The sequence below is a fragment of the Centropristis striata genome, chromosome 2, assembly GCF_030273125.1.
Source record: "Centropristis striata isolate RG_2023a ecotype Rhode Island chromosome 2, C.striata_1.0, whole genome shotgun sequence".
NCBI classification, from domain to species: Eukaryota; Metazoa; Chordata; class Actinopteri; order Perciformes; family Serranidae; genus Centropristis; species Centropristis striata.
Window position 1 is genome coordinate 28,164,373 of NC_081518.1, and position 27,264 is coordinate 28,191,636.

The 27,264-nt window shown below is 37.6% G+C and overlaps 2 protein-coding genes across 2 annotated transcripts; both read left to right on the forward strand.

The window, feature by feature from the left end:
- Positions 1–1,551: 1,551 nt before the first annotated feature.
- Positions 1,552–7,142, forward strand: LOC131992174 (CUB and zona pellucida-like domain-containing protein 1). Its single transcript, XM_059357656.1, has 6 exons — positions 1,552–1,604; positions 1,744–1,934; positions 3,159–3,553; positions 3,646–3,742; positions 4,482–4,662; positions 6,136–7,142. The coding sequence occupies exons 2-6, from the start codon at positions 1,902–1,904 to the stop codon at positions 6,270–6,272; spliced, it is 843 nt and encodes a 280-aa protein (XP_059213639.1). The 5' UTR covers positions 1,552–1,604; positions 1,744–1,901; the 3' UTR covers positions 6,273–7,142.
- Positions 7,143–15,253: 8,111 nt separating this feature from the next.
- On the forward strand, positions 15,254–24,192 carry LOC131981918 (uncharacterized). Its single transcript, XM_059346455.1, has 14 exons — positions 15,254–15,376; positions 16,157–16,362; positions 17,282–17,420; positions 17,513–17,724; positions 17,796–18,652; positions 18,720–18,869; positions 19,476–19,617; positions 19,708–19,851; positions 20,045–20,103; positions 20,913–21,103; positions 21,190–21,590; positions 21,747–21,846; positions 23,421–23,602; positions 23,700–24,192. The coding sequence occupies exons 1-14, from the start codon at positions 15,254–15,256 to the stop codon at positions 23,854–23,856; spliced, it is 3,063 nt and encodes a 1,020-aa protein (XP_059202438.1). The 3' UTR covers positions 23,857–24,192.
- Positions 24,193–27,264: the final 3,072 nt, after the last annotated feature.

Here is a 27,264-nt window from a genome sequence, read left to right on the forward strand (position 1 = left end):
CCCTGCCACTGAAACTACACTCTGGATGTCCTTTATTTTCCTGGCTTCTGCTTCTTTAGTGTATCTCTTCAGTCGGGTGGCCAGAGCTGGTGCCTCTGGTATGGACAGTGTGTTGTATTTTCTGGGTGCCCCTTTCTTGTCCTTGTTGCCTTTCTGCAACTCAGCTATCTGGCTAACCTCTCTCCGTAGTGCCCTTATCTTAGCCCCTAGCCATCCCTTCCATAGAGGATAAAGCTTCTATCTTTTACCCAAGCAACTCTAGGATTACTGTTGCTGTACTGTGTATCAGCTTGTTGGTCTCTGTGATGGTCACAGGGGTTTTAGTTAGTGCAGAATTCACATCCTCTAGCAGATCTTATACTTTGAAACTTAGCTTCAGCATATTTTGGAGGTTCAAACAGATTGTATGACATATATATATATATATATATATATATATATATATATATATATTGCATGATTTTTCAAATGTGAAAACAACAACAAATAATGTACTGAAATTGATTTAAAAGTTATTATGTAATGAAAGTATCTCTCCTGTTTGTCAGAATACCTGCTCCCTTCAGTACAAATACAGTCATAAGATTGGATACCATCCGATGGAGGTTATGGTCGAGGACTATCCCAACAGAAACATCAAGCTGTTTTACTCCAACAGTTCCTACACAGTAAAGCGCCCCCTTTCAGTTGGGAGGCAAAAACGTCACCCCCACAAAATCACAACCAACGCTGCTCCAGCCACGGCCAATAAAACCCTACCTTACAAGAAAACAATTGATCCTTTAAGCAAGCTTCCTGTGCAGTTCACTATTTATGGTATGGTCATGTTTATGTATGTATATATATATATATATATATATACACATATATAATAAAATCACACAACACAGATTTTAATATTAAAGTCTGTCTGACCTCTCCTTTGATTTCCAGTGAACTCAGATCATGCCCGTTCATGCCTTGATGGGGTTTACTTTCCTATTTTCTTGGCACCGACTCCAAGAAATGGAGTGAACCTTCCTGCGTTTGTCAACCAGACCCTCGTAATCAAAGTCAGATCCAAAGCACTATATGCCAAGTAAGGAAATGTTATAGTATCATTGTATAATTTCACAGAGATGTGTTTTTTTGTGTTTGTCATGTGCACTAATATTACACTTTTAATAAGTGTTCAAAATGTGCTGGTTCTTATTTTTGCAATAGTGACTTGTTAAAGTGACTTGCTGTGAAAACACTACTTAGTTGTGAAAACATTGCATTGTCTCTTGCAGGGTTTATGGCCTGATTGTCACTGGACCAAAGGGCATCTCAAAGCATCGAATCACCGCTGAAGAATACATCATAAAATGGACACCAACTGAAAATGAAGTGAATGATCATTTTCCTATTTGCTTCGTTGCTACAGGAGAAGACAGAAATCTCTCAAGAAATCTCTGGTTTGACTTCATGGGCATAGCCATTTTTTTAGTTGCTTCTTCCATAGATGTGCATTTTTGCATTATGAATTACTTGGTAAAACCGTTCATATCTTGTGTTACATTCCAGAAATAAAAAAAGATATCAGTCAGAGCTTCGCTGTGTGACTGCTGATGTTGGACGCCATGGTTAGTTGATTACATTTAAACTCTTAGGATATACATTGGTTTTTATTTATATATAATGTAGACCATGAATATGTTGAATATGTTAAATAGCAGGTGGATAGATGTAGAGTTCAAAGCCTTGATCAAAGTCTTTTTTTAGAGACCGTCGTGACATGCAACGAAACATCAATAAAGGTGGAGGTGGAGAAGTCCTACCTCATAAGACGCAACGAGGACATCTTGCATCTGAATGACTTCAGAGATGCTAACTGCAGCTAACTGAGCACACGCTCCAACACAACCCACCTGGTGGCTACTATGTCTCTGAACACATGTGGAACCATCCTCGAGGTACAGCACAATTCACCTATGGCTAAGCCCCGCCCCCTCCACTCACTAGGACAAACTGTCAACATTCGGTGACAGGCGCTATGGCAGCTGTGACAGTCAGAGAAATTTCACAGGAGGCAATTAATCACTTTTGGAGACAGAAAAATGAAATATCATCTCGAAGTCACCAAAAGGGCCTTCATTAACAGGTTAGAGGTTCTTACGGCACACTTGTGTGCCGCGGAACAGCGGTTGGGAATCACTGCCATAGGGAACCGGGTTACTGCTCCCATATTATTGGGCTATACCTTGTGTCAGAGTTGCAAGTACCCCATGCACACCGTTTGACCATTTCAAACTTAAAATCTCAACAAAAAACACATAAAAATGATTGAAAACGGACTTGCATTTCAATGGATGTGGAAGCAGAGAATGTCCGAGTGTATTGAGTTAGCTATGCGCACTGTGATTGGCTCATCGCGTTTGGGGGTGTGGCTTAGCCATAGGTCAATTGCACAAAGTGATGGTGGCGGACCTTTGAATCGATCAACACATCGGTTTCTTTCAGTGAAATAGTCACAAATTCAAAAGTTGGCCTCAGCATATTTCTTCAGGTCAACTTAAAATATTGTGACAAAACACAGAATATTAAACAAAATATTCCAAACCTCCCAAATGGAGATTGTCTAATTGGCAAAAAATGGGATTTCAGTCTGGTTATTAGGTCACTTAATAAAACATTTCACTAAAGACAAGAACATTAATACAAACAGCATTTCAAGAAACAGAACTTACAGACAGTCCTCCCCTAAGTGAATCCAATTCGAGGATGGGTGCAGATTGTATGGAGTGCAAAGAAAACAAGATGGCTTCCTAGCATGCAAACAAAATCAGCACCACCTAGTGGTTGCAAAATGAACTGAAGGTTTCTCTTTTACTCAGGCCAGAACACCCTGCTTTATACTATATTTTAGATGATTCTCTAAATCAAAAGAAAACTAGCTTACATGCCAGTAAGAGAAATACATTTTTCAGCAAAACTATGTACTGGCTTGTTGGCAAGTTAGTTTTTGGTTTTGAGATGGATAAAATGTCTTTGCCACCAAAGTACGCTTAGATTTGTTAAATATATAATATTCTTTATTCTAATAAGACTAATACAAATTGCACATGTCACTATTTAACTATTGACTTGTAGTAACAACTATTGCTTCCTTTGCTAATTAAATTATTTTCTATTTTCAGGAGGATGAAGACAACATCATTTTCAAGAACAAGATCACATCTGCTGACCCAAAAGAAGTAATTTCCAGACAGCATGATGTTGACATAGCCTTTTCTTGCGTCTATCCCAAGATAACCAACCTGACTCTGGGGTTCAAGCACAAGAACCCGTACGCCTTCTCAGAGAAGGGCTTCGGTGCTTTCACCTTCCAGTTTGAATTCTTTGAGAGCCAGCGCTTCAGAACACAAGTTGATGCCAGCACTTACCCGGTGGAGGTGTACCTCAAACAGATGATGTTCATGCAGATCGAAGCAACAACCTCCATCCCAAACACAGTGCTGTTTGTAGAGTCCTGTAAGGCCACGCCGTATGACAACCCAAACTCTCGCATCAGCTACACCATCATCGAACACGGGTAGGCGTCTGTAGTGCAAAGGTTTCTCTGTGGCATTATGAAAATGCTTCTATTTCTAGTTATAAACTATTTGCATCTGCATAATGTTACAGGTGTGCAAAAGACAACACAGCGCAAATCTACCCCAGCTCCAGAACTCAATTCAGATTTGGAATGGAAGCTTTTGAGTTCATCGGCGCTCATGATGAGGTAAAGATAAATATATCTTATCTTTATATATCTTATCTTTATGATATTTGGTCAGCATTTTTTTTGGAAGGAAAGGGAATTATTGAATTAATACAAAAAAAACTGTTGAAGTTTATTTTGAAAATTCAAAATGTTTACTTTGGAAATCTAAATGGTAAATGGATTGCACTTATATTTAATATTTTGCACTTTAAAATTTTATACTGAGTGAATTTAAGTTTTGATTATATTTCTTAGACCTGAAAGAAATGGATTTAGTATAAAAAGAAATAGAACCCCACGAAACAGCCACTGGACCTTGGAGCAACACAGTCTTTCTATCTTCACCAGTCATTTAATTTATCCTGGTTTTCATACTATATGATTTTAAGTTCATAAGTAAACAGACAAAAGAACTTAAATTTTATTTTTGCAACATTTTTTAGTTTGAAAATTCAGCAGTTTAGTATTAAAACTCAGAATTCTAGTTTAAAAATTCAGAATTGTGTGTTTGAAAATTCAAATTTCTTGCTTGTAAATTCAGAATTTTAGTTAGAAAATTTCAAATTTTAAGGTAAAAAATCCAGAATTTTAGTTCTGAAATCCAGAATTTTAGTTAACTAAAATTCAAAATTCTTGTTTGAAAATTTTGAATTTTAGTTCGAAAATTCAGAATTTTTGTTTGAGATTTTGCCATCACATGTGGAACATATTGTTGGTCTGCTTTGTTTCGTAACATCTGTCTACATTTTGTCTGCAGGTGTACATCACTTGCTCTGTCATGCTGTGTGAGAGCGGCATTGCGGGGACCAGGTGCTCTCGGGGATGCGTCCAGTCCGGCTCAGAGCACCATCGCAGGAGAAGAGAAGCTGTGGCCGAGACTTCCAGACACTCAATTTCCCAGGGTCCTTTGCACCTGGTTAAAACTTCTGACAGCCAAGGTGAGTGAGCACATACACACAGTTAACATGGGTTTTATTTATTTTCCATCTTGTATTATGCAATCTAAGTATTCTATTTTCATCTTATTTTTTTTTTTTTTAATGATTACCAAGTGTGCTTTATTTCCTCTCTTATTTACACGATTTATAGCATTCATCCAGTATTTATGTTTATTTTTGGTATTTGCCATGCATTTTCTTTTTTGTTAAGCACTTTATTCCGCATCTTGCTTGTATGAAAGGTGCTATAAGAATAAAGTTGTGGTAACACTTTCTAGGAAGACTACATCTATAGTGCATTATGAGCGCATTCATAGTGAATTATAATGCTCATTATAATCAATCATAATGCATTATGACTGCACTCATAAACACATATAAAGCTTCATGATGCACTATATCAACAGTTATAAATATAGCTTATAATGACTTATAAATCCAAGTGTCTTATGAGTGCTCTTGACTGGTTATAAACTACAGGCTGACTGATGAGGCTTATAATACATTACAACTACTCATACCCCTCTATACACACACCTCAACAATCAATTGTTATAAGAACTCATAGGATGCCATAAGTATAAATAAATTATCAATGTATGCTTTAAGTAAAGTGAGGTTCATATAGACGCATCTATAATGCAGTATAGCTAATCATGATGTTTCATTGTTGGCGTTAAGTAAAGTGTAACACATTTTCATGCATTTAAAAGAAGCTATGCTGCATCATAAGTCATTTCGTCAGATACCAAATATAGAGAATTACACTAAGATTAGGAATGTAACGGTAAAGCTCAGTTTCAACCTGTAGGGGGCAATCCACGTGCATATTTTGTCCACAAAATGTATATTTTTAAGATTCACAGATGTTAATTAAATCCCAAAACCAAAGTTTTCATATGTAAACCCTTATATCTACATATTAAGTAGTGTTGGTGATTGATTGAGCTCCAAATCTGTGAATCTTAAAAATATACATTTACACATATACAATACACATACATTTATATATATATATATATATATATATATATATATATATATATATATATATATATATATAATATAATATATAATATAATATTATAGTGGTTGAATGTTCTGCTTGATTAATTTCTGATTATTTATATATATATATATATATATATATATATATATATATATATAAATAATCAGAAATTAATCAAGCAGAACATTCAACCACTATAATTTGACTCTTAATCAAGAAATAATAATGTGTCTTACTATTTTTACAGGGTTTTATTGTAAAACAGTTAATTTGAAAATACATGGATAACAATAATAATTGTTATATTTTAGCGTTAAAAATATCATTTGGGTTAAAGAGCTTCTACATACTGCTGTATTAACAATTACAGAAACATAAAACATGATTTTGGTAATTACTAATGCTGATAATTTAGGATATATTTTACCATCTTATGTTATTGTACCTGTTATTTTGCTTTTCAGCGTCTGGCCCAAGCCTAAATCTTGACCTGAACCTAGTCTTCATTATCGGCTGCCTCCTGGCGTGTGGGGTGGTGATCTACGGATCGAGGAGGTCCAAAGCTAACTACCAACAGCTGCCAACCTCTGAGACCGACTGAGGACAGAGATGACGTCTTGATCCACAACACTTCTGCTATAATCTGTGTTTTTTGGTGGGTTTTTTGTAGGGTGGTGGTGGTTTGAGTTCAAAATGTGTAAAGTTACTTTCAAAGATTGAGACAGCAGGAAGTGTGTAGTGAGTAAATAGCATACTGGGAAAAGAAGTATACACAGGCTTCTCATGAATAATATTTTTTGGGGATTTTTCAGGTAAAACATTGTAATGACTTTTTATATCAACTTGATGATGAAGTATGATTTAAATATGTATCTTATTCTATATGGCTGTCCATTAGTGCCAGTGGTGGAAGAAGTATTCAGATACTTTATTTGAGGAAAAAGTACTTCCACACTGCAGAATTATCCACCACAATTAAAAGTCCTGCAAAATGTACTGAAAGTATCAAAAGTAAAAGTACTCATTATGCTCACATTGTTTTACATATTTCAAATATATTGTTGGATTATTGTTATAGATGCATTTATGAAAGCAGCATTTATTGTTCTCATTTTAACAACTTCATATACTGCCATATGCTTTGATTAATATAAAAATGCTAAATAATTTTTAACTGATCTTTTCTGACTAAATCATTTTTTAACAGTTTTTTCATGTTAAAGTAACCAAAGCTACAAGTACAGTATTTGCCTCTAACATGTAGCGGAGAAGATGATGCTACATAAAATGGAATAAAAGTACAAGTTACAAGTTACTTTCCAACACCTGACCAACAATGAAGTCTATCTGAACATGTGAAGGAACATAGCTTTCAATTTTTTTTTTCCAAGGTTTGGAGTAAAACATATTAAACAGGTGTTTTTGGGTGAAAAATTAAAGTTTATATACAGGTTATATACAGCTATAATAAGTGAAGAATAAAATCTTATTTTACACATTCACGTCATTGTCCGAGTCATTAAAAGCTCACTGATGCTTTTTTGATGAGTCACTAACTCCTTTTAAATCTATCAATAAGCAGTTTACAAACTTAACGGTTTATTAACATACACCCAATCTCACAGAACAGGGGCCGGATTCACAAAAATGTTCTTAAGATAAAACTTAAGAAAAAGAATAAGATGTTCCTAAGAATGGGCCTCATTCACCAATATCTTCTTAAGAATCTTCTTAGATTCTTTCTTAAGTCCTTCTTAAGAAGATTTCTAAGAAGACCCTACGTCAGATTTATCAACGTGTTCTTAAGCCGCTGAATTGTTCACAGCCGTGTTCTTAAATTGATGAATGCCATCTCCTCGTAAATAGAGCAGGTGTGCCAGGTGAGTCTAATTAACATAGGATTAGCATAGCTAACCGCCCATTAATGCCAATAAAAAGGGCCCATAAAAAGGACTGCAGGGCCGTGTGTAGACGCCACACAGAGGAAACAGCAACAGAATGCCTAAAGCAAAGCGTAAATCCGTTGGAGCACAGGTAAAAAGAAAAAAAAACTTTAGCAGTTCAGAACTAGAAGTTCTGCTGCAGGAGATCACTCGGAGGAAGAAAATTAAATTTAGCAGCTTTAGTGCAGGTTGCAACAACACAAACAATTTATTTTCTGGAATAATACATCTATATATATATATATATATATATATATATATATGTATATATATAATGTGTGCCCTGTAAGGCAGGAGTTTACCATAGTGTGTAAGCTCAAAATATGTCTTTAGTATTGGACTGAGGGGTTGCAACCTTGGCTTGATTTTATTTTTTAATTTTTTTCATCACACATGAAGCCCTGCAGAGCCAACTTACAACAGAACCAGAACGGACAGAGCCCTCCTGCAGCAGCAATATATATGCCATTGTTTTGTAGGCCGTGGATGGAGAAATGCCACCTGTACTGTAAATAGGGTGGTATCACTAATGGACGGCATGATTTCCAATTTACTTGATTCATGTTAAAGCGTTGGCACATTTAATTAAATAAAATGAAAAATGGAAAAAAAAATGAAATGAATAAGTAAATACATAAATATGACGGAAATTTCACTGTAATGTATTTTATTGAACTTAACAAAAGAAGACAACACAACCATGCCAACATGTCAGCACTGAAATGTGCTTAAGAGTACTGCTGAGTGTTCGTAGGATTTGTTCTTACCTAAGAAAAATCCTGGATAAGAAAAAACTTCATGAATGTCACAATCTTCGTAAAATCTTCGTAAATTCGACTTAGGAACAAATTTGTTCTTAAGAATGGTTCGTGAATGAGGCCCATTGTTACAGAAAATTATCTAATTGGAGTTGTTATTTTAAGCTGTGTTTCCTCCCTAAACATTTCCAAACAATGAGCAGGCGTGGTTATTCGTGGTTTTTTGTTGTTCATTAAATCGACGTACTATGAACTTGTTAAGTCCTGGAATTGATTGTACAAAAAACTGAATGCAATGATAATTTGCACATTTTGTGACATGACCTAAATTGATTCAAAATCACTTAATTTTACTTTCAAACTAATAATCTTTGTTTTTTGTAAAAAAAATAAAATAAAAAAAAACACCATCGCACCTCCTTTGCAATCGGTGTTGTACACAAACCTGCAAGTGAAAAGACGCAACTGATCTTTTGTCACCTTTTGGCTGTGGCCAAAGATAACTATGCTCATATAAACATTATATATAACATGTCTCATTCACTGAAACTTTTTTTTATTAATTAACATTGCTCATATTCTCATTGACCAGCAGAACTTTATTATTAAATAAATATCACCACACATTTGTAGGTTATTTCCACCTTTCTTTTTTCTTTGTTATTTTATTTTGGCCCCTAAAATCAGTGGATGTGTGTGGCTGAATGACATGAGGGGGAATTAGGTGTAAAAATAAATAATCTTGCAGAAAGCGAGAACTGGAGAAGCAAAGCAGCAAGCAACACTCTCTCTCACAGACACACACACACACACACAGTGCCGGTAGACTGTGAGCAGCCAGAGTCAGAACATGCTGCAGAAAAACGTTGCAGAAGCAGAATTGAGCATTTTAGTCTCAAAGTAGAGATGGGCTCGTCTGGCAATGTAAACATCAATTTCTGTCGCTCTGCATACGTCATCTGGTATAATTGATACGATTGGCTAAGAGCTACGTACAGACACTTATGATAGACATTCGTAGGGCCCAATAAACGGCTCTGGAGGATCGTAAACCACGCCTCCTCTATGGAGAAATGAATAGCTCGTTGCCAGACTAGATCTCATTTGTGATATAGTCTGGCGTTAGTCAGGCTATGTTCCATATTCCAGCTGCATCACTTCACAGTTGCATTCATCTAAAATTAACTACATGTTTAGTCCAACCTTCAACCATCCACACTCTGAAATTTGTATTGATACCTCAATTCTTCTCCCACGTCTTCTTATGGAAGCTTTTTATGGCATGCTCTAACTTCTTATCCTTTTTTTCAAGAAATGTAATTTAAGCTCCAATGTGCCCACGAGCTTCCCCTTTACAAACATACCCACTACATGTTCATCTCATGCACTAAAATGTGTAATTTTCAATTGTATTTGAATATTTCTGCATTCTGGGGACCCTAAACAGTGTTGGAATTAAGCTACAGTTAACATACTGATACACATGAATTTAAAAGACTTAAGGAAGGCAGGAGGAAACTCAAAGCAGTCCCTTTTCCTCTGACCTCAAGACATTTGAATAAAAATGGATTTAATGTGTCCCCACAAGTCTCCTCTTTATCAGACATGCCCACTTCATGCAAAACCCATGCAGTTTGGGGGGGGAAACCTTGTATTCTAAAAACTCTGTATGTGAATCTTTGTGCATCCTGGGGTCCCTAAACAGTCTGTGAGCTGCATAAATTGGGTCTGACTGGAAAGCTGAGACTGTTGTGGATTCAATGAGCCCAATTTTCTTCATGTGTGATGATGTTAGTGAGTGAAACTTGAGCTCAGTGTATAAAATTAGCTGCTGTGACCTCTAGGATAATCACAGCCTCATGAAACTTTACAACCACAAGCTAGAGACCTGGAACATTCAGACACTGTGTTGACAATAAGGGGGTTTCCAGAATAATAAGGGCGTTTCCAGAACATCTAATTGCCCAAAAAAAAATGCAACTATTCCTCTCATCTGTAAGCATGTTCTACATTCATGAAAAGAAGGTAGTACTGGAATGACCATGACCTCGATGTTAATTTTAGGAATGTAGGCGAGGTTTCCAGTAAGTCACCAACACACATTGTTACAGAAAACTATCTAATTGGAGTTGTTATTTTAAGCTTTGTTTCCTCCCTAAACATTTCCAAAGACAGAGCAGGCGTGGTTATTCGTGGTTATTTGTTGTTCATTAAATCGTTGACTATGAACTTGTTAAGTTCTGGAATTGATTGTACAAAAAACTGAATGCAATGATTTGCACATTTTGTGACATGACTTAAATTGATTCAAAATCACTTAATTTTACTTTCAAACTAATAATCTTTGTTTTTTGTAAATTGCAATCGGTGTTGTACACAAACCTGCAGGTGAAAAGACGCAACTGATCTTTTGTTACCTTTTGGCTGTGGCCAAAGATAACTATGCACATATAAACATTATATATAACATGTCTCATTCACTGAAACTTTTTTTTTTATTAATTAACATTGCCCATATTCTCATTGACCAGCAGAACTTTATTATTAAATAAAAATCACCACACATTTGTAGGCTATTTCCACCTTTATTTTTTCTTTGTTATTTTATTCTGGCACAATAAAACAAGCATCAGAAACACCACAACAGAAAAAAAGAAGCAAGTGGTGCAAATAAGAAAATCTCACCTCCAATATAAAAAAAAATCAACAACAAACAAATGTAAATACAAAAGTCATGTAATCCACAAAAGTAAAATAGGTAGGCAAAGAATCAAGGTTCACAACATTCATCACGTAAATGAATAAAATAAAATAATATACAAAAGCAACTAAAATGGCTAGATAATATGAAATACCCTTATTAAATTAATTAATTTTAGAGTCAAAGGGTATTTTTTTAAAGGATTTTTAAAATGATTTTTCTATGTACATTATTTATTAAATTATTATAAGGCAATGAAATGAGACAAAGTGTTGAAACCATAGAATATAATAGATCAGTAGGACACAAAGAAACAAACTATAGTAGCCATAAAATAATAACAATAAAGAATAATATTATATCCGCAGCTTTGCCCGGACGATGTCGAATTACTGGAAGTGTTATTGAGTGGAGCTGGCAGCTTTCCAGCTGTGTTGCCTCACTCAGCGTCTATTTAAATCACCTTAACTTATATTTACTGTTAATCTCGTTCATCTTCTTGTGAGAACTGTTTTGGCATAGTCCAACTTCCTCATACTTTTTATTCCTGGCAATCATTTCAATTTTAAAAATGTTCTTCCTCTTCATACTCAATAATACTTTTCTTCTTTTTTTTTCTCCATATCCGCAAGTTTTATGCTCTTACATTTTTGTTTATCAACTAAAGGGCTGTCCACACTGAGAACAAGTATAAAAACAACAACAATGGAACAAATAAAATAAGATTTTGTATGCATATGACACGTCGTATGAACGTCTCTAAACAAACAACCCTACCGTTTGCAGGCATCATCGTAAGGTTAGGCGGCAGTTTGGTTGAATTTGTGATCCGTCAGCACTTTTCTAAGGTAAAGGCCAAACAGTTCCTGGTTCGGCTCTAAAAGACTACTGGAAGTGACATAGTTCGGTAAAAACATGATGCAGGAAGTTAAGAGATGTTTGAATCACATGCTTTACTTTTGTGTCTTTTTTTTTGCCATTTTACTTATTTTTGGGGGGGTTATTTTGTGTCTATTTTTTTTTTTATCTTTTTGCTCTTTTTATATATTTTGTAGGTCATTTTGTGTCTTTTTGGTAATTTTACGTCTTTTTTGATCATTTTGTCTTTTGGGGGGGTAATTTTGTGTGTTTTTTGATCATTTTTTAGTTGTTGGGGAGGAAAAAAAAGGAAAAAAACTGAATCACAAAAGCATCTATGTTTGGATGAAGCAGGACAAACTGGTATGATGAGGGTGCGTTTATTTCCCGACATCATGAGGCACAATTTAAAACAGTTAGCTGTGTGTGGGTGTTTCTTTAGCCAATCAAAGCCGCAGCATTCCTCACTCACATGCTCGTCCGACCGGAATTACCCAAACTCTATTTGTTTGTTTAATCATGTCAGGAGCATGCAACACTGCAGCAGATTTATTTATTTTTTTGCAGTTTGGTTTTCATCAGCTGCTTTAAATTGCAGCCTTGCAGACCGAGTCCTTGGCAGTGTAACACTTTAACAGCCTCATAAAGAATTGTCGTCCTGTAGATCAAGCTTGCAGTCAGAGACACTGTTACTGGACGTAACTTTTTCTTTTTGTTTTGGTCCAAAGTTTACTGGAAAACACAAAACTTTATTAGAAGACCCTAGTTTCAACATCAGAACAAATACAAGTCTCTAAAGCCTTAGTTGGGAGTTTAAAAAAGGGTTATTTTACAGAAATTCACTATAGTAAATACATTTAAATACAAATATTAACCATAAAATAAAAGTTGACATCTGTAAATTAATATAATGGGACATTATAGATTATTTTTTACAGTTTTATTCAATTGCTTAATGGCCTTGAATGTTAAATTACACCGAATTCTATGTAAAAACACAGAAATACAAAAGTAAAATTAAGGCAACTTCTAAATTATTTTACAGTGAAATATTAAATTTAATTAAGAAATAAAATGTGTAAGGCAGCTAAAAACACTTACCGTCATAAATACATAAAAATACAGATATTTACTGCATATTTCCCGTATTTTTAAAGAAAAATATCTGTAAAATTAATAGTTGTTTGCTGTTACTGGACGTAACTTTTTCTTTTTGTTTTGTTTATGTTGTTAATGTTTCTTTATTTTTACAGTGTAACTTTAGTTCACATCTTTGATTATGTCTTCAGGTGACTCTCATTCTAATCATGTGTTGCATCATGATGTGCTTGTGTGAGAATCTTTCTACACTGTGCTTCTGCACTTAAAGATAAGATAAAGTTTTCCTTTCAGTCTGTGAAAACAGTTTCGGATATTCAGGTGAACTGGACCATGAGCTGACACCGCCCTGCTTACCGTCCAGCTTATTGCACATTCTTATGTAACTTCCAGCTTTTGATGCACGCAAAACGACATCCGATTACTTCCTTGTAGATTTAGTTTGATAAGCTTCAGACTGGCAGTTTTGCACAGGTTTGTTACCTGAAACCCTCCAATCAGTGGAACCGGATCTTCGTCTGTCCACGACGGGCTTCTTGGAGTCTGAGCTGAGAAATTTGGGGTTCAGTATCTTGCCAACTTTATAAGCCTCTCCTACAACCACACAGCTCTCACCTCGAGGGTCACTGGGGTACAGCACATGTGCAGCGTTAGTGGAGTTATTTATCTTAAATAAAATCATAAATAACAATGCATTTTATGTGGCCTTCTTCAATGAACACAAAAATGCTTCTGAATATGATATTAAACAACGGGACATGAAATCTGAAACCTGTGGTCATATGGAGGCATCAATGTTAAATTGAGATATTTTAATAACCAGTTAAAGGTTCCTTGTTGTCCCTTAAAATCCTTTAAACGTAGCCTTAAGAACTGAATGCAGTAAAAAAAAAAAAGGTAAAAAAATTATGCATGCTTTTTAAAAAAGTCCTCATATAAATGCAGTTTTTGTTGATTTAATTAGTGAATAAAAACCTCTTTGATACCTTATTTTTTAATCAACAACATCAGTTGAATGGTATTCAGGACAATAACACGCCTTCCTCTTCCTGTAACAACCAGCTCTGCTGCATCTCTCACGGTCCAGTGATATTATAAAAAAGAAGATTAGGCAATCAAGTTTTTCTTTACTTTTGCTTTTCTTTCTGCAGTATCACGAACACTGAAGCAGCTGCTTTAAATGCTCCTCTGTGGTACTGCACTCAATTCATAAGATAACATTTTAGAACTTTAGGGCACTACAAGGAACCTTTAACTGGTTGTTAAAAATCCTCAATTTAATATTGATGCCTCGATATGACCACAGGTTTATATTTCATGTCCTGTTGTTTGAAATCATATTCAGCCATTGTTTAATCCTGACCAAGTTCTTTATCTGAGTGGCTTTGGTGTTCAAACCAAACCACTTTACAACACTAACAATAAGTTTAAAACACCAATTGTTTGCATTAAAACAGTGATTTCACATGATAACAATATGTTGTAATCATCACGTCTCTCCAACGTGTTGAAAAGAGTATTTTGTGTTTCTGATTTCTGAATATTAAGATACATTAAGATATATAAGACAGAACATCTGGCATCTTGTTTCAGTTGCAGTTTCTGCAATTTATCAACTTTATTTTACCTTAATTTTTTAATCTTCAAAAGCATCGTTGTGTTCATTGAGAAGGCCGCATAAAATGCATTGTTATTTTTTATCTTAATTATGATAAATAGCTCCACTAACACTGCACATGTGCTGTTGCCCAGTGACCCCTGAGGTGAGAGCTGTGTGGATGCAAATCTCTGATGGTTGTACTATATATTGCACCTTTAAAGAAATATAAATGTTTGCAAAATAATGTATTTGCTCAACTGTCGATGCAACCACATCAGTTTAAACTCCAACTCTTAGGTTTCAATTCTGTCACATTTGCAAAGAATTTTCATTCCGCCTGGAGAAATGTCTTCTTCATTCTTTCTCACACAAGTTATGTTTCATTATTACGCCACACAGCATTGTTGCAGGCCTTTTAAAGAAGAATAAAGGTTTTCAATCTTGTGTGTTGTGATTAGTAAAAACCAGTCTTGCCAGCCTTTTGTTCTAACAACATAGTGCACATGCCATTAAAGTTGGCAGGCCTTTTCCCAGCAGCTCGGGCCAGCCCAAGAGCGTATATAAAGATGCTGCAGGTGGATGTGAGTGGCAGAGATCTGGAGACGGAGGTGAGCTTCGGGCATCATGGCTTCCACACAGGTGCTCCTGCTTCAGCTGCTCCTGGTCGCACTGGCCTCTGCATCGCACAATTACGGGGGAAGTCAGACCTACACCTACAAGGGACGAAACGCTGATGGAACACACACGGTGAGAACTTCTGATTATATGCAACATGCATAATGGATGAATGGGAATCACTTATTTTAATCATTATGTTGTGTTTTTGAGTTCTCTGATTATTTTGGTGCAAGATAGAAAATTTTACAATTGTTTCAGTTGCAGCTTTTGCAATTTATTTAGAACATTTTACCTTAAATTTTATCTTGAAAAGCATCTTTGTGTTCATTGAAAAGAGCCACATAAAATACACAACACTTATATTGTAGTTATTAATATCTTTACAAGATGTTGATGAAAGCATGGCAGCCTTTTAAAAATTTCAGCTGTTCAAAAGCATTTTCTTAATTTTTCAAATTCTATTTTGCATTTTCACTCCAAACCGCTTAATTGATTCTCATAAAAAGACCATTATGTGTTTAAAGTTGATGCACTTTACACACAATATGGTATTATATATATATATATATATATATATATATTTTATTATTATTATTATTATTAAGCTAAAGTGTGATGAGAACAGATTTTTACTTGAGTAATCTACAGATATTTGACACTGGAATTGGCTTTTCTATCCCATTAGATTTTTCTGTTGTATCCATTTTTACCATTATTATTGTTATCTTTAAACATTTTTATTCTTGTTACCACATTTATTTTAAGATCCAATTACCTACCTCACTGATATTTCTTGTGTTTTGTGTTATTATATTATAAAGTGATATAACTCGTTTGTTTGCAAAATACAGAAAACGTCTCAAGCTGCATAGGTGTAACCATCTCTCATTATATGATCTTCTACAACAGGTGGAGTTTCGCAGCAGATCAACCTATGATGGGTGCCACCACTCACACTTCTGGTTCTGTTCCCGTGGACACTGTGGCTCCAACTCCAATAATCGGAGAGGTGTTATCGACAGAAGCACCAATACACAGCGGTCTAACAGCCAGTGGTGTGAAACTGAAACAGTCCGGACAAGAATCCTCCAGAGTGACAAGCCTTTTGATTTGAGGTGAGATTTTTCTGTGACTTGCAGTCATATTTATAATAAAACTGCTGTTCTTAAAATAAACTTAGTGTGCAGCATCATATTCACTGACCCTGCTTCAAGTCAACCAGGTTAACACAAATTTGTTTCCACACACACCAGGGCTTCTAGCTGTTGCTGGGTCTACAATCGTAACGGGGTTGGGAATTGGAGACTACTGACCTCAGTGGATTTGGGGAGAAGATCTGACACCCAAAAACCAAACAGATCACCAAACACCGGCATTCTACCTTTCCTACGGTAAGCCAACCACTGATCATTTTGTGTAAGAGCCTGAGGGAAATGTCCTACTTTGCTGCCCTCCAGTGGTTAAAAAAAAAAAAAGGCAAGGTGCCTTGAAACATTGACTGCAACCATTTTTACTAGGATTTTTTTTTCTGACAGTATGTTAGCAAAAAACAAAAACATATCCCATCTGAACAATTTTTAAAGTCTTTATTTATTTTTTCCATTTTAAAATAAGTTTGTTCAATTTTTTTGCTGTTGAGAAGAGCCAGTTTTTGCAAAAAAAATCAGTTTTCAAATAAACAAAATAAACGTTTTATTATTAATTACAGTAAAAGTAATTGTGATTCTGCATGTATTGTGTTATGAACTCCACTACACCCAAAGATGGTATGAAAATATATGATGCAGTTTCCATGATGTCTGATGATGTTTGTCCAACTGAAGATGAACTGAAGACCTTTTTAGTGACCAAAATGTTCCAGTTAATCTTTGATGAAGTGAAAATAGTCAGAGTTGAAAGGGTCACAGTTTAAAGACAGAAACACACAGTGCTCTGTGGTAGTGACCTGTCAGTCACAAGCTAGCCCTGCCCTAAATCCTCCCCTGTTTCCTGCTCTATAGCTGTTATTAACTTGTGTTGTATTTGTTTCTGAAGAGTTCCAGAGAACTGCCCACGGACGTACCAGCCGATGGCCTTTGACCCTGATGGCGATAAAGTTCGATGCAGATATGGAAATGTCAGAAATATAGAGTGCAGCGGGTGTAACCTACCTTCAGGCTTCTCCTTAGATCAAGTTAGTGGAAAAAATATATATATATTCCTATACATGGTGCATACCTGAGTGGTGCTTAACCTCATTTAACTGCTAACTGTTCACATTGTCAGGACTCGTGCACTTTGCAATACAACTACGCCAGAGCCTACCACACCATTAATGCATTTGAGATGATGGTGGAGGACTTTCCACAAAGGAACATCGCTCTGACCTACAGTGATGGATCCCGATCCTCCAGGAGTCCACTGAACACGAGGAGAAAGAGAAGCATGTATATGGTCACTGCAACCACACCACCAACCACAACTACACACCCCTGGTGGTGGTGGTGGCACACTCCAGCAATTACTACACCTCCACCCCCCACAACCACACCACCAACCACAACTACAGCACCAACCACAACCACACCACCAACCACAACTACACACCCCTGGTGGTGGTGGTGGCACACTCCAGCAATTACTACACCTCCACCCCCCACAACCACACCACCAACCACAACTACACACCACTGGAGGTGGTGGTGGTGGACCACTACAACTGCACCAACCACAGCACCGGCCACAACCACAGCACCAACCACAACCACAGCACCAACCACAACTACAGCACCAACCACAACTACACACCCCTGGTGGTGGTGGTGGCACACTCCAGCAATTACTACACCTCCACCCCCCACAACCACACCACCAACCACAACTACACACCACTGGAGGTGGTGGTGGTGGACCACTACAACTGCACCAACCACAGCACCGGCCACAACCACAGCACCAACCACAACCACAGCACCAACCACAACCACAGCACCAACCACAACTACAGCACCAACCACAACTACACACCCCTGGTGGTGGTGGTGGCACACTCCAGCAATTACCACACCTCCTCCCCCCACAACCACACCACCAACCACAACTACACACCACTGGAGGTGGTGGTGGTGGACCACTACAACTGCACCAACCACAGCACCGGCCACAACCACAGCACCAACCACAACTACAGCACCAGCCACTACAACTGCACCAACCACAACCACACCACCAACCACAACTACACACCCCTGGTGGTGGTGGTGGCACACTCCAGCAATTACTACACCTCCACCCCCCACAACCACACCACCAACCACAACTACACACCACTGGAGGTGGTGGTGGTGGACCACTACAACTGCACCAACCACAGCACCGGCCACAACCACAGCACCAACCACAACTACAGCACCAGCCACTACAACTGCACCAACCACAACCACACCACCAACCACAACTACACACCCCTGGTGGTGGTGGTGGCACACTCCAGCAATTACTACACCTCCACCCCCCACAACCACACCACCAACCACAACTACACACCCCTGGTGGTGGTACACTACCACTACAACCAATCCTCACCTCCTATCTCGCCGCACCGATCCTCTCAGCAGACTACCTTTGCAGTTCTCCTTACTTGGTGAGTCATGTTTTGCTTGTCGTCATTATTGTGTGACCGCGTTTTCAATGAGTCAATCCACACAAACAAATGAAACAAACCTGTAGCTGCACTGTTTTCATTGGGTGGAGACTCTCATGCAGCTCTGGCAACACCTTAACGTGTCTCGTCACAAAAGACAGTAGCCATTATTTAGTCATGTTTTGTGAATACACCCAAGGCTAAAAATAAGTTAGGATGAGAATATGTTACTCACTCTACTTCAAATTCTGCATATTCCTCATGCAAGAACCACTCATACGAACAGATTCTTTCTTAAGTGGCTCATATAAATGACTTGGGAGGATTTGCCAATTTTTTTTATTTTCTATCAAGCAGAAACACAATTTTTGTGGTCCAGACGTGGTGTAGAAGTCTTACTAATGAAATAATTCATATAATATTCATAGCTTTTTCTTAGCCTGTAGAAGTAGATATATTTTCTCAACCAGTGAAGGAAAACTTGAGAAAAAAAAATAGCTGTATAGAGTTTTGACCCGAAGACAGCAGCAACCGGGCGGTTTTCCCAGGCATTGATTACTGTGACATTGAAATTAATCTTTGTTGTTGTTGTTGTTTTTACTCCAGTGGACCCACCTGCTCCCTCATGTCACGAGGGACAATACTTGCCAAAACTCGTGCACCCAACACCTGATCATAGAGACCGCATCCAAGCAGAGGTCAACAACGAAGTGGAGATCAGAGTCAAAGCAAAAGCTACACATTCATCGTAAGTGAGAATCAACGTGGTCCGTGGCGGCAAAATATTCATCTACATTTAAGCAAGTAAGATAACATGAACAATAATCTTTTCATACAGAATACATGACATCATTATGAGTGGGCCGCTGAACATCAGCAGCCACAGGACCGCACAGGACGAGTTTGTTATTAGGTGGACGCCTATCGAGGATGACCTGGGAGATTATTTCCCAGTATGCTTTGCTGTGGAGTCAGTAGCCGGGTAAGCCTCAACATCCTTTTCATTGAGCTGGAACAATCATCTGCAAATCAAGCTATACTCTGTCATGTTAAATTAAAGAGAAAATCCTTTTTAAAAATCCTATAATTGGGAGACAAAAACTCAGGTAATGCTTTTAACACCAACAGATCAGTCTAACAGAGATCGTAACAAGCATTGCTCTGTTGCCTTTCAGTTCCCGCATCTATCAGTCTGAGATGAGGTGCGTTCTGGTGGCAGTCGGGGTTGACGAAGGTGAGTCTAAAGATTACTTCAATGTCAATATTTTGTTATACGACTGTTACATTGTCTCATCCACACCAACACCAGAGTCATTGCTTGCGTAAAAAATAACAATTCTGGTTATTATCGGTGTGACACACTAGGCGGGACACTGGGAAAAATATTATAAAAACACAAACAAGTCCTCCAAACCAGATGTGGTTTGTTCTCACCCACAGGATTGTTTCCAAAAATAATGCATAACATAACGATCGCAAAGAAAAAGGCTGCTGTTTTCTTACGTTTAAGCTAGAGAGCTACGTGCCTAAGGTTGAATACAGAAAAAAGACAAGATATCTAATGTCTCACTGGGAATATTTCAGTTTTTTTGTCCACTCATTCTGAATTTATTCAGTCAAACAAACAGTTTTTGGAATACATGCAATTCTTATTTTAACAGGCTATGAAATGAACTAATTTCCACGGGAAAGGGTAGGTGTGGGTGTAGCTCTTATGATTTGATTAGTTTGGATGACTCGGGCACATGATATTTCACTGTCTACATTGTCATAACTAATGCAAGTTTAATCATGCCATTGTAGCCAAGCATTATGCCTATACTTATAGAGGATATATATGTGTGGCCAAAAATACTCTTATTCCACCCGCCTTCAACATCTCATCAACACAACACAACCCCGGACGTTTACCCTTCAAAATAAGATAACAAAAGGAACTTAAATATATCCGGACCATCATTATTCAGTCCACTCAATAAAATAGGTTACACCATATTTTTTTAAAAACACTACATAATGTGTATTTTTCATCTCTTGCTCTAGTTGTATCCCACGTGACCTGTGGCGAGTCCACAATGACAGTAGAGATTGAAAAATCTTCCTTCCCTGGACTCCACGAGGATCATTTGCGCCTCAGTGACGACGCCAACACCGTCTGCAGCCTCCAGAGACACTCCAACAGCACTCACGTCATCGCCATCTTCCCCCTCAACACTTGTGGCACTCAGATCGAGGTAACGCAGCGTCATGTGCTCTTCTCTCTGTTGCTGAGGTAGCTTTTCATGCATGAGCACTGAATTTTTAACCTTTAACTCCACAGGAAGATGATGATAACCTGTTTTTCAAGAACGAAATCACCACCGTGGACAACAGAAACGACCTGATCACCAGGAAACACCGTCTGGAAGTGCAGTTCTACTGCAAGTACCCCAAACGTGGAAACGTGACGATGGGCTTCGGGGTGCACAGGCCGAACACGACAGTGTGGGAGAGAGGCTTTGGCACGTTCACCTACCAGTTCGAGTTCTTTCCTAACCTCCAGTACCGAAACATGATTCAACCGGAGTCCTACCCTCTGGTGTATGACATAGGGAGCAGGATTTACATGCAGATCGAGGCCACCTCCTCACTCAACAACACCGAGCTGTTTGTGGAGTCCTGCAGAGCATCACCATATGACAACCCGAACTACCAGCCAACCTACTCCATCATTGAGAATGGGTAAGCATTGGCTGTTTCATATGAAAAGTATATGAGGTTATTGAGAGATGACCCGTTTGTAGACAGTCGATTGAGAGTGTATAATGTTAAGATTGTAAGGCATGAGTTATAGAGGCAATAATTCTTACTGCTTTTTTATTTTTCTGCTCTGACCAGGTGCAACGTGGACTCAACTGTTGAAATCCATTCCCCCTCCCATGAGAGGCAGTTCAAGTTTAGCATGGAGGCCTTCAAGTTCATCGGCTTGCACGATCAGGTGAGGCTGCAAATGTCACTGTGATATCTCTAAATGCTTCACTGAAAAGGTCCAATTCGTGATTGACTGGTTTTACTAAATAAACTCTATAGTATATGCTATCACGTGAAAAAAGGTTGATTTCCTGCACACAGTCAACACTGACTTTATTAGAGGCACAACATAAGACAACACGTTTGTACTCGACCAATCAAAAAGAGAACCAAACACCTGAGTCACTTATCTCATCAGCAGCTACTAAATCCAAAATATCCCTAACATTATTAATGTCAAAAATTGTATAATACAAGACTTTTTTGAATTTAATATTAGTTGAGCAATCTAAAATAAGCAATTCATCAACAAGTGATCAGACATAACGATCCATCCATCCTCCCCGAGTCATGGAGGCAGCAGGTTAACAAAAGTAATCCAGACTTGGAACGTCCAACAACATTTTCCGGTTGTTCCTGGGAAACCTTGTGCCAGTTTAAAGTGGAAAACCTAAAACGGGAAGCACCCAAGAAGCATCCCCATCGGATGCCTAAATAACCTCAAATGGCCCCTTTCCTCAAAGTTCTTCATAGTTTTCCTTCCCCCTGCTGAACGCAGCCTGAGCCAAGACTGTATTTCCCTTCCTGAGTCATTTTCAGGTTTCTAACTCCCCATCAGGTGGTGATCAGCTGACAGCTATTTTTCTGTCTTCACCTGAGTGTCCAAGACATACGGCCTCAGATGTGATTATAGGACAAAATAAAACAAAAACACAATTGATTCTCGACCTAGTGTGTTCTGTTACACCACAAATAGGGATTGGCGTTTGGAAGAAACCTGCCAACTCGATTATCTATAATCGTTAACAATTAATTAATCGATTAATCGCTGCATGCTTTCATGGGGAAAATAAAATATATATATATATATATATATATATATATATATATATATATATATATATACAGTACTATGCAAAAGCCTGTTTTGATAACAGACGCTTTATTTCGAAAGGATGAAAAGAGACTTGATCCTGTCAATTGTAGAAACTAACTCAACTGAGACTAAACTGTAAAGATAACGTCAAGGAGTTTAATGTTTTATGTTTTAGCCCCCGAAGAGGCATGAGGTTAGTTTTCACAGTAATCTTCATATTTAAGTGTTTTGTGTTGTGTTTTATAATTGTTATTGTAACTTTCAGTTTGCAAACTGTAGCTTGATCCAACTTAATTCTCAGCTCATTAGCTTATTGACGTAAGGCTTCAGTTTAGTGATGCTGATACACGGTCAGAGATAAAATTAAAATAAGAAAATACACAGATCAATTAAAAATTCAATGTGATCGACCAAATTCTTAACGAACATTAATCGATCATCAATTAATTTTTCCCATCACTAACCAAAAACATGTTGATCACAACTGAAACAGTATATTTATTTAATAAACTCAGTGCTGATGGCAATAATTCAACCCTTTTTTTATTTCTCAGACTTGTATCAATGAAGTGGACACTTGATTTTGTATGTGAGCTCTGACTGCAGCTCTGCAAAGACGACCGTTTGTCCTCTGATCTAATGAAAGCTTGTTCTGTTGCGTTCAGGTGTACATCACCTGTTCGGTCCTGATGTGTGAAGCTGGGGGCCATGACACCAGGTGCTCGCAGGGATGTATCAACTCCACAGCGTCGGGGCATCAGCAGCATCTCCGCCGCAAGAGAGAGTCTGCCTCTCAAACTTTAAGGCACCTCATTTCCCAGGGTCCCCTGCGCCTCAAGAGGTCAGCGGAGGAGAGAGGCGAAAGCCCAGGTGAGAAAACTGTTTTCTTAACAGCACATTTTGTCTTGTTTGAGTCCCAGTGAGACTTTGGATAATATCTAATTTGAATCCTCTTTATCTCCAGTGGTCAACCTGAATCTGAACCTGGTGTTCATCGCTGGATGTCTCCTTGCAGCTGTTGGCATGATCTGTGCAGCGGTCATATACAAAACCAAAACTTCCCCGGCCAAATATCAGCCTTTGCCTGCATATGAAAACTGAAGACGGCAGCATGAGCAGAACATTACTTTCCCTGTAATTAATTCTGTAATAATTACGTTTGACTATAAAGCTGTTTTGATTAGTTTTACTATCACAAATTGAGTTCATTCATGTATTTTTTGTACCCATTTAAATGAAGGAATTTTAAACAGGAAAACTCAAACAGGAAATGAAGTATTTTATTGTTCAATACTGAGAGAATATGAAGAAATGTACCTACTGGTATTACAGTATGATTTCAAATGTTAAGCCCTCATTCTATCAAATGTGACCATGTAAAAGGTCAATTATAGTACAGTTGTTTGATGGATCAATAAAAACATATATCATCTTACACATTGTCCACTTTAATTATCTTTCTTATACACAAACACACATTTCTTCCATTCCTAGTCACATCTACATTTTCACTAAATTTAAATAAGGTTAGTAAAAAAAGGTGATTATATTTAATCCTTTTCTGTTGCTGAACCTCATTGTGTTATTATAACTCACAACAGATCAATTTTTCTTTGTGAAGGACACAGGGGACAAAGGTGTGTGTGTGTGTGTGTGTGTGTGTGTGTGTGTATGTGTGTGTGTGCGTGTGTGTGTGTGCGTGTGTGTGTGTGTGTGTGTGTGTGTGTGTGTGTGTGTGTGTGTGTCATCCTTTCCACGCAGTGAGGACTGAACCAAGTTTTAACCAACACAGTGAGGAAAATGAAGACATAATCCCCCTCCCCTTCTTTCTATCTCTCTCAATTCCATTTTAATTCAAAAGGCTTTATTGGCATGAATGTTTCAAAACAATACTGCCAAGGCACAAAGTACACATTTTACACAATAACAGTAAGATACAAAATCCAATGTGTCAGATGTAATATTGTGTAGTAGAGGAGTGGATGTGTTCAATGTGTCATGCTGGTTTTCTCTCAGGCTCTGACAAGCGTGTGTGTGTGTGTGTGTGTGTGTGTGTGTGTGTGTGTGCATGAGAGAGCGAGAGAGATTAAACTTTACAGGTATGAAATGAAGTTGCGATTACAATAAAAACGGGGTAGTGTAGGAGTGTGTGTAGGTTTGGTCTGAGCACCAGAAGACATATAGCCGTAGGATGAGGGTCCATTGGGCTCGTCACTTAGGCCCCTGATTGATTGATTGATTGATTGATTGATTGATTGATTGATTGATTGATTGATTGATTGATTGATTGATTGATTGATTGATTGATCGATTGACTGACAGATAGATTTTCATTGATGTGTACCCTGTGCTCTCTTCTCGGGCAGACTGTGTGGAAAGAACAAAAAGTCCCTTCCAGCTGCCATCTGAATCATACGACTGGATGAATCATAGGGTAAAAACGAAACTAAACTTTTTTCTTTCATGATCTGAATGTTGGTCGGTGCTCCCAGATCCTTGGCTCAGGCTGGAGCCACAAATTATCACCAGGTTTCTGGTGGAAAAAACACATCATTGTTTATGCCACTGGAGAAGCAAGACAATGCGGACAGTGTCTTCACAATATGCTGGTTTAACATGCAAATCAGTGACAGACAGCTATAAGATTTCACATGCAAGATCAGTACATCATTGTTCTTCATTTTTCATTTTATGCTACATTATACTTCTACTCCACAACATATCAGAGGAAATATTGTATTTTTTACTGAACTTCATTTATTTGACATTTATAGTTGTAGTTCCTGTTCACCTATCACCTTTTTTTTAATTAACATGAACATTTCAGTTAAAAAAAATGTAAAGCCTGGGCACACAGAAGAGCAGTAAAAGTAAAGGACAGGTATTTAACTTGCAGGCAGACTGGATACAAAAGAAAAAGCTGCCACGTGTCTTTTGGAAAGCTACTTGATGAATTACAGCATGTCAGGAGAAAACGAAACTAAACATTTCTTGGTTCAGAATTCTGGACGATACTTCCAAGGATCTTATTCACCCTGCTTCCAGATCCTGCCTCAAACCAGGACCACAAATCACCGCCTGGTTTCAGAGTTATGGAAAAAAAAAACTCATCAGGAATCTGGCACTGTGGACAATATGCTGTCAATGGCAGTTCAACATGCAAATAAGAATATGACATGGAGCACCACAGTCCCACAAAACAACTTTAACTGTCTTAAAATTAATGTAAACCACCATGAAATCAAAATGTTGTTAAAATAGTATAAATCTGGTTAAACTGGTGTTGGCTCTACTACAGCACATGGATGGTAAAGTATGACTTATGACAAGAACATGTTTGATAAAAACTATATTTTCTATCTTCTATTTACCTTGCAAACTGATGGAATGCTCTTCAACTTCAAGATTTAAATGTGCAAGCTTTTAATGTCTTAAAAAACAAAGTTCCACATGGAACTTTTTCACAAGAGGACAGAGGAACTTGCATGTGGCGCCCAGAGCTGCTGTCACAGCCACATTTTCTCGTGTTGGATTTGGACAGCGAGGAGACTTTTTCTCTGAAGGGAGCTCTGTACCTTTGGCTCAATTCGTTTAATATTTCTGCACATCGGTACATTCACAGATCTCCTCTGTCTTCCAGGAGCTGTGTAGAATGAACGACGCATGCACGGCCTTCAGGGTGTATCTGACCACTTGATAGGACTCTTGTGTCTCCATGGCTTTAGTTTGCAGGATATTGCGCATGACTGACTGCAGATTTTTTACCTTTGGACGATAACATGGTGCAGACATAATGCAGACAGTGCAAGCTTGCAAACTCATGTCATATGCATATAACAAACAACAAGTAGATGAGATTAGATTAGATTCAACTTTATTGTCATTGCACAGAGTATAGGTACTTACACAACAAAATGCAGTTTAGCATCTAAACAGAAGTGCAAAAGGCAGTAAAGTGCATATGCACAGTAATATATATAAATGTAATAACAAGTTAATGGTTTATATGAATTATGTTTTATTTGCACATTTTAAAAAGAAGAAACCCACTACCGGCTTATCTAAAATACTCGGAGGAATTAATAAAAATATCTTGGTGCAGACTTAAATTTCAATTAACAAACAGACAGAATCAAATTATTTAATCTGATATTCTGGATGGATAACATGAATCAACTAGAAAATTTCCTCTGGGGAAATTTTGAAAGGGCCACGGGGGCTATTGCCGGTGTGTGTACACTATGATGAGATTCTTCAGAGATTTCAAACAATTAATACTAGTAATGTTATGATACTATATAATATACAAGGAGCACACCTACAACAAACATTCCTCTTCAAGTATTTATTTATACAGCAACCTATGCCCTTTAACCTCAAAATGTGTGTGTGTGTGAAACATTTGCATCTGGAGTGTGCGAGCTTACGCGCGCATATGTGTGTGCGTGCGTGTATCTTTAACTGTTATTACATTAAATGACCAGTGTGTGTTCGTGCGTGTATCTTTAA